Source organism: Zootoca vivipara, chromosome 2 (genome assembly GCF_963506605.1).
Source record: "Zootoca vivipara chromosome 2, rZooViv1.1, whole genome shotgun sequence".
NCBI classification, from domain to species: Eukaryota; Metazoa; Chordata; class Lepidosauria; order Squamata; family Lacertidae; genus Zootoca; species Zootoca vivipara.
In genome coordinates this window covers 94,753,444-94,762,408 of record NC_083277.1, presented here as the reverse complement: position 1 = coordinate 94,762,408, position 8,965 = coordinate 94,753,444, and the positions used below count along the sequence as shown (strand labels likewise).

The window sequence follows — 8,965 nt, the reverse complement described above, 5'->3', positions numbered from 1 at the left end:
CAGCAGGACTTGGCAATCCATGATGGAGTCAAGTTCTCTCTTCAAGCTTCCAGAGTTATTTACTTCCTATGAAGCATCTTAAGTTGGTCCCAAACTGTATATATACTATAAGCAGTGGTACCTCGGGTTACAGACGCTTCAGGTTACAGACTCCACTAACCCAGGAATAGTACCTTGGGTTAAGAACTTTGCTTCAGGATGAGATGAGAAATCGCGAGGTGGCAGCGGGAGGCCCCATTAGCTAAAGTGGTACCTCAGGTTAAGAACAGTTTCAGGCTAAGAACGGACCTCCGGAATGAATTAAGTTCTTAACCAGAGGTACCACTGTATATGCAAGTACAGTACCAGCATCTTACACTTGGCTCATTGGTTAACTGGCAGCCGGTGCAATCCTTTCAGCAGTGGTGTAATATGATGGCAATATTCTGCCCCACTGAGTAGTTGAACTGCCACATTTTGCACTAGCTACACCTTCTGGCTCAACCTCAAGGGCAGCTCCACATAACCCAATCTGGAGGTTACCAGTGCATGGGTTGCAGTGCTCAGGCTATCCTGGTCCAGAAACAGCTGTCGCTATCTTGTCAGCCAAAGCTGGAACAAAGCACTCCCAGCTGCTGGAGTCACCTGGACCTCTAGTGATAGATCTTATAAGCTTGGACAACTTCCTTAACAGTATTACTTACATTGGCCAATGCATAAACAACCCTTTATCATCCATTTGTTGTGCCCAGTTTTGCACATAATTATTTGCTTCCTCCACTTATTAACCTTATTATTTTTCCATGTAAGTATCCCAACTGTCAACCAAGGTCAGCCCTATTCTAATGAACGATTGGCCTCTCTACTGAAACTTCTAAAATTTACTCTAGCTAAGTACGGTAACCTCCATGAATTCCAAGCTGTTTACATTAATTCACAAAGTGAATTAAAATGTTCACAAAGTGGCATAAAAAAACAAAACAGCGGCAACAGCACATAACCATAGTTGGAGCAAGATCACTCAGTATCATTTGAATATGGGCTGTGTTATAAAATATCTAAACACGACTTATCACACAATTATCCAGGAGGAGGAGCTCTCTCTTCCTACCTGCGCTCATGACACCTTGAACTCCTGTCTTCTGAATGCACTGTTCCACATCACTGAGGTACTGGATGTTTCCATTTGCAAAAACAGGGATGTTTACAGCCTTTCTATGACAGCAGACAGAAATGCAAAAGCAACAATCAAATAAATGCACAAATAAAACTAAAACAGAAAGCAAACTCAAGAGCATCTGGAAACAAAACCCATTTTAATGCTGTTAAAGCAACATGCATAATACCCCTCCCCTCAGCTGTATGTATCTCACCCCACAGTCAAAGGTTTAGTTAGGAAAACTGCCTCCCTGACACCTTGCAAGCTGTAGTTCCCATACCTCACGGCCTGTATGTGCTCCCAGGAAGCCACGCCAGCAAGAGGCCCCTTCTGTTCTTTCGTGCGACCGTGGACAGTCAGCAGCTGGAACAGAGTTGTATTTGTTTTTCAAGGGAGGTAAGACGAACACATAGCTTTGGTACATTTGCTTTGCTGCAGCATATGAAATGTGACAGGATTCCTTGCTTCCGGTATATCATATGTTGGCTTGGGATTCTGATTTATGTGGAATCCTCCCATTTCAGCTAAATTATATTTGGTCACCAGGGCCGTGTCTTTAAAAATCATACATAGAGCTCATCTTGTAAGCCTTATCCCAGATTAATTCGGATCAATAATGAAACTTTGATATGGGACTACAGATAAATATACAGTTAGAGCAAGAGCACTGTTGGGAATCTCTCCTGCTCATTTCCATTTTGATCGTTCAGCAATGTTCTCTTTTCTAATATGTTGCTGGCTCTTTTCACAGGAGAAAACAGTATGTCTCCAGCTTGTTGAAAAACAACCACCAAAGTCAGGAAAGCTGGGCAGGATTCGACCGATGAGTACTGTCAGTGGAAGCCCGTGCAAGGACTTTCCCTTGTGCAATAGGGCTTCTCCCCCTCCCCCAGAAATTGGCTTTGAGGGGGTTTGGGGGGGAGGCGAAATCCAGAGCAGTGGGGGCAGGAAGAAGGGGGTTCATTCTGTCTGGCAATCTGAAATACTTGCCTTGATAGAACAACCAACATAATGTGACACTGGATCCCTCCCTGAATTTTTATTTCTAACTTTGACAAAAAATACTTTGACTTAATTTTTTTAAAAAAAATCTCTCTGAGTTACTGTATAAATCTGTTTGAATGAACAATATTAGAGCCTTGCAACAAAACAGGAACTGCCAGCTTCTTACCTGACAACCAGCCTCCTCCAGCAACTGGGCATATTTCACAGTCTTGCCAATTTCTGGGAAAACACGGATTTTGCATGTGATGGGAACAGAGAGCTTCTCATTAGCCAACACAACTGGAAAACAAAGATAACAATTGTGAATGCCTGAAGTCAAAAGATCATGGGCCGTATCCAACGGTTGTGAAAGAAGGCGGCAAGCCCGTGCAACCTCCCCCCTGCAGACCGTTCTACTAGCCAGAGATTATTCAGAAGGACAGCATGTGCTGTGTGACACAGAACTGTATCCGAAGGGTAGGGTGGAAGGTCCTAAAATGGGGCGGATGAAATTTGCACACAGTGCATTTCTGCTGGCACAAGATTGCTCCACCGCATTTTGGATACTTCCTTCTCTTGCACTGCAGTACTGTGCAACACATTCCAACACTGTTCAAGAGAAGCTTTTGGGATACAGGGGCAGGCAAAGGGAAAGACTGGGCTGCAAGTTGTCTTCTCTAAGACAGTTTCTAATGTAGCACCCCCTTTCACCCCATGTACTGCTTATACTGTATTATCTGCCAGGCATGGGCAGAAGGTAGATGGGATCTACTGGTAGATCTCTTGAGCGATTTGCAGCAGGATTTGCAGCAAGGATTCTGACTCCCAATTGTTTGACAATACTAACCATCCCCTTCCAAATTAGGCTAGTGAAATGACGAATGCTTAGAGGGAGAACTAGGAGTAACTATATGGAGTAAAAAAAAACCCCAAAATGGTATTTCCCCAAAGGCACGAAATACTGAATCCTACTATGCATATTTTCCACAGAAGTGTGTTCATACTGCTTAAAGCATCAATTCTTCCTACATATATCTATCCAGACCCTGAAATCTGAGATCCTCTATTAGCTGCCCCCACCAGCAGGTGGTTAGGGGCAAAAGGGCCTTTTCAGTAGTGGCTCCCTGGCTATGGAATGCTATCCCTTGATAGGCCTGCCAGGCACTTCCTCCAATATCTTTGCAGCACCAGGCAAATAACTTTTCATTTCCCCAAGCCTTTTAAATGAAGCTGTGGTCTTAATTTTGTTTAGCTATGTGATTTTTATTCTCTCTCTCCGATTTTAATCTGCTGTAGTTTTAATGCTTTTAAAAATTCTACTTTTAATTGCTGATTTCTTTTTTTGTGAGCTGCCCAAAGAACTGTGTTATAGGGCAGCTTTTACATAATATCAGGGGATTCTTTTTCATTTACCACCCTTCTCAACAGCTTTACCTTCCTTTTTTCACTTCTTTGATACAGTAATGAACAATGCACCTCAACTGACCTCTAAAAAATGCTGTCTCCTTTTTAAATTTAAAAATTAAATAATGCACACTGCGTATGCATAGCTGTTATATTTACATCCTGTCTTTCCTCCACAAAACTCTTTTTTTATAAGTTTCACAACAATCTGCTAAAGTAGATTAAGAGCAACCTGCCAAAGACAATATATTATGTGTCATAACTGGTTGGGATTCCCAGGTTCAAGCACAACAGTCAAATGACAATGCTACAGGTTAGACAGGATATTAGAATAAACTACATTAAGTTGCGTTCCAGCCTGCCAAGCTCAGTTTTGGTTGCTTCAGAGCTTTTTCTGGTCGCCAACTCCTGAAACTGGATTAGGCTTCAGAGTCTGTGTGCGTGACAACCTCCCAATAGCAAAGTGCTGATAATCCCATTGATAAACAGGTGACAGCTCCATTTACACCTACATGATTATTTTCAGAGCCACTGAACACGAGGTTGCAAATTCCACATTTTATACTCTGGATCATAAGCAGAGACCATGTTTGTGTGCTTCAACACAGCTGCAGATTTGTGAACAGCTAGAAACTTGCAAAAAAATTAGACAAATAGTATACAGTGAACCATCATATCCTGTGTCAAGGAACAAAATTAATGCCCTGCTTGGTGGATGACAAGTCCTGCTGTTATGAGCTCCAAAGACAATCCTTTGCATTTTTTATTTATTCTGCTCTTCTCCTGCTCCTTTCTCAAGAGCATCATGGACTTACTCATCTTCTGAAGAAGCTTCCATTCCTCCTGCAAGAATGCTCCATAGTGACCTACATACAAACACACACACAAAGAAAAACCACCCATAAAATCACGGCCTAGTAGAGACACATTGATAGGAAAGTTTTCAACATAAAACAGGCAAGTACTGTACTGTATACAGTGGTACCTCGGTTTATGAACACAATTGGTTCCGGAGGTCTGTTCATAAACTGAAGCGAACTTTCCCATTGAAAGTAACGGAAAGTGAATTAATCCGTTCCAGATGGGTCCGCGGCGTTCGTAAACCGAAAGTTCGTAAACCGAGGTGTTCGTAAACCGAGGTTCCACTGTAGATGAAAACTATAGCTGTAGACCCACAGTAATGTTTCTACTTAGGCAGGGAAAGGGAAACATAACATTGTTTTTCAAAATGTATTTAGAAAATAAACAAAGTAACAAACTATTATCTCACTCTTTATGCCAGAACTGCAAGGATTTGAAATTTGCAGCACAGAGAGTTCTAATTACATTCATATTCTGCTCACACCAACTAGAGTTCCTATAAGCCTGATCTGTCCTTCCATTATCTGACTATAGAATCTGCTTCCTTTGTTTCCTTAATAGTCTTTCAAATTAGAGAAATATAAAAAGCTTAAATTATAAGGCACCAGCAGGGTGTTACATGAGAGAGCACTTGAACTTTATGAGAGGTTTAAAATGCATATACATTAAGGACTGATTCAGAGTCTGCTGCACAAATCAAGCCTGCAACCCTAAACACACTCACTCACTGGATGGTAATTAATGTTCAACGTCTGAGTAAAAATGTCTAAGACTGGACTGTAAAGTTTCACAAATTAATCCAGATTAGAATTGCTCAAGAGCATTAAGTAATGCCATGCTATGCACTTTTACTAAGATGCAAATCCTACTATGTTTAATGGGGCTTCCACCCATATAAGTGTGCACAGCATTGCCATCCAAATTATTTAAGGTTTTGGTTTGCACATACCTCTTTTTGCAATCATTTGAGGACACCCCAAATTCAAGTCAATGGCATCACAGTAATCTTGAGCCAACAAGGCAGCCTGGACAAACACTTCTGGGTCATTGGCACAGAACTGTGAAACAGGCATACAAGCCAAAGAATAAGTGAGAGGCAACTTTAACACCCAAGTATGACAATGCGTTTATAAAACAAAACAACAATTTATTTATACCCCACCCATTTGGCTGGGTTTCCCCAGCCACTCTGGGCGGCTTCCATCAGAATATTAAACAGAACTAAACTTCAAACATTAAAAAACTTCCCTAAACAGGGCTGCCTTCAGATGTCTTCTAAAAGTCAGATAGTTGTTTATTTATTTGACATCTGGTGGGAGGGCATTCCACAGGGTGAGCGCCACCATTGAGAAGGCCCTCTGCCTGGTTCCCTGTAACCTTACTTCTTGCAGTGAGGAAACTGGCAGAAGGCCCCCGGAGCCGAACCCCAGTGTCTGGGCTGAACGACGGGGGTGGAGACGCTCCTTCAGTACTACTCAATTAAGCTCCTTACTACTTAGGATTGTCATTAATGCCAAGATCATTTTCCCGAACCTACGCCTATGTAGTAATCTTCCCTGTAGTTTCCATACTAATTTCTCACATCCTGCAGCACACTGTTTCATATCCTGTTACTATTCATTTTAGCCCTCCCACAAAGATCTAAATGGATTAAATGCATGTCTAGACATCAGATGAGAAAAGTGAACAATGATAATTATAAACAAGGAGTGCTCAATGGCCACAAAAAGGAATAGTTTTTCTTGATCAATCATGGTAAGGTTTCTATTCTTATGATGATACAAGCTTGCATAACCAAACAAACATACTCGAAATGTACCTCTAACACGGAAAGCACTCCAACTGCAGAAGCCTAAGAGCAGAATCCAGTGGTCCTTCGGAGGGCATCCTTGGGGACCACAGGAATTTGCAATTTCTTTGTCCATAGACAGAGATGAAGGTGCCCCCACAGAGCCCTCCTAACTAAAGTCCCTCCTCTGCTCTTGGTGCTCTGATGTTGGAGAGGGCAAAAAGGAGGCATTCTGGGGTGGGGGATCAGGGGAGGCAACAGATCTGCTAGAATCAAAGCCTGATACGCCCCTAGAACAAGGGAAAACATGCCAGCCCTGAAGTTGGTGTGATAAGCCACTGAGAACAAAGGGAAGGAATTACTTTCTTTTTAAGTCAAAGGGTGGGGGAGGGGAAGACACAGCCCCTGCTTTCTGACATTCTGACATGAGCACAGCAGGGCTTGGACTGGGCAGTCCATTTGTGTCAACTCCTCCATTCCCTGACCCAGAAGGGGAGAGTTTGGCTTGCTAGACATGCATCTTCTTGTCCTTCTTAAGGTTATGTGCAATTATTATTTTACAATGGCTGTTGTAACACTAGCTATTTTAAAGCCATTTCTTCCAAAAGCCACCACTAAAGGACAACATAAAAATATAAAGCGAAATTATGTGATAGCTATTACCTGCACAATCAAAGGTCTATCTTCAGGGCACACATCACAATACAAGTTTTCTTTACGGTAATTGGCATCTCTGACAAAGACCTGAGCATGCAGCATAGGGGTATAACATAGCTGGGCTCCATGACGGCGACTTAACAGTCTCCAAGCTAGTTCACTCTGATCCACCATGGGAGCAACCACAAAACGGGCACCTTTCAGCGTGTTTCTCCAGAACTCAAAGCCCTCAAGTTTGGGCATCTTCTCTTGACTGGAAGAAAATGGAAACAAAAAGTTCTCTAATAGATTCTAGTAAGTAAGCAACAGTTTATATGGCTTTTAGCTTTGTTCCATACACAGCTCTCTGCAGTAGGCATGCTTAAAAAATGCACAAAACATTTGGGGAACCCTTCCTCCCACCCCCAAAAAAAACCCACGCAAAAGAAAATAATGCAAGAAGAATAAATGTTTGTAGAGCCCTGTAATGTGCAATTCAAATACTTACAGGTCTCTTCTTTGTTCTTCTAGGTGATTGTTAGTGAAGAGCAAGAGCAAATAAGAGTTCTTTTACAGGATTACACAGTATCCCATATTTTGGAATATCCTGCATTTCCTACTTGTCTTTTTATATTTTATGATCATTTTATGATTCTGTGAACATCAGTGTGAGCTGTCTGACACTATAGTATTGCAAAAAAGGATTCACAACATCACAGCAACACTCATTTTGATATTTTTGATATTACTGTATGCAAGCCAATGCTCAAAAGTGATGTTATATTGAGACACTACTATACAAATAGCACCAATGCAACACTTTCATCTTCTTATCCTTACATCATTCACATGGGCGAAAGTATTGCAAGAAAAAGGGGCTGTGGACCAAAGCTTCAGGGTAAGTGATAGTTATACCACTCCCTCTGTCCTATGAAACTATACCTGCAAGGCTGGGGATACCCACCTGCTGCCTCACATCAGTCCACTACAGAGCTGACAAATATATACATGCCAAAGGTTTGGCCAAACTGTGGCTTAGGCAGGCTGCATTGGGACAGCCCGGGACAGCCGCCCAAAAATCATCCTACTCTGCCACTGATTCCCTCCTCCTCAGCCTTCTATTTTGCTAAGTCCAAAACAGCAGCATTGGTGGAAGCACAATGGTGACAAAGGTGCCAACCCAGCTGTACCTTTGCGGCTCACCTGTCTCTCCCCACCCCTGCTATTCTGTCATCATGGTGCCAGCATTTAAGTTCCAACTAGACTGCAGCGAGGCACAGAGGACTGGGATTTTACCAATGCTGTTTAAAGCAGGGAACTGAAAGTACATTGATTTGCTTAGAGCAAGCAGATTGCTCAGTTTGCCTACTTTGCTTTGATTACGGCTTTATCCATTTGCTTACACACTATACGGAAAGCACATTTTTGTGGAGGCAAGGCTATTGCCAGTGTGTTTTAGTCTCTCTCTCTCTCTTTTGTCAACTGTTCATTTTAATTAAAGATGCAAGTTGTTTTAAACTGCTTTTATTCAACATTTAAACGTGTCTTACTACGGAGTCTAAGGAGGTCTTACTACAAGCAAGCGGCATAAAATACAAAGGAATAAATGAAAACGTAAAACAACAAAAACAACAACAACCCTGCAGTGGAGGCTCCCCTATCCAAACTAGGTAGGTTTGCATGTTCTTATGGTCAGATAAATAAAAGGAAGAGCAGCTGTTCTATGGCGCTAGCAATATACCCCCCCCCTTGCAATAGAGCAACAGGGGCCGGTTCCGCGCTCCTTTCTAGGCTGGCATTAGAAAAGGAGCTGCGCTGAAGAAGGCGAGGCACCTGCCGGGCGGAGGACCTTCCGGGGCCACAAGGCTTTCCCTGCCGCTCGGCTCTAAAACGCGCCCAGCCTAGCGCTGCTCAAACAGGGCGGCCGCCCCCGAGAAATTAGGCCGGGAGCCGCGCCCTCCCGCCCGGCAGCCTGCCCTCCAGAGTACACGGCGCCCGAGCCCGAGCCTTCCGCTCTCTCCCGCTCCGGTACCTGGTTCCTACTGAGGCAGAGCCCCGGGCAGGGCGCTGAGACAACCGGACGGCGCCTTCGCCATCCCACTCCGACCGGCACAGCGGCGGTGCAACTTCAAACGGGGCTCCTTCGGAAACGG

The 8,965-nt window shown here is 43.3% G+C and overlaps 1 protein-coding gene across 1 annotated transcript in view; it reads right to left on the bottom strand.

The window, feature by feature from the left end:
- Positions 1 to 8,965, bottom strand: part of DUS1L (dihydrouridine synthase 1 like) — a 17,463-nt gene extending 8,498 nt beyond the window's left edge. The window contains exons 1-7 of the mRNA XM_060271056.1: positions 8,845 to 8,965; positions 6,840 to 7,086; positions 5,337 to 5,445; positions 4,342 to 4,392; positions 2,310 to 2,422; positions 1,419 to 1,501; positions 1,040 to 1,194 (exon numbers count right to left, since the gene is read on the bottom strand). Coding sequence (XP_060127039.1) covers positions 1,040 to 1,194; positions 1,419 to 1,501; positions 2,310 to 2,422; positions 4,342 to 4,392; positions 5,337 to 5,445; positions 6,840 to 7,076 — 748 coding nt within the window. The 5' untranslated portion in view covers positions 7,077 to 7,086; positions 8,845 to 8,965. The remainder of the gene's footprint in view (positions 1 to 1,039; positions 1,195 to 1,418; positions 1,502 to 2,309; positions 2,423 to 4,341; positions 4,393 to 5,336; positions 5,446 to 6,839; positions 7,087 to 8,844) is intronic.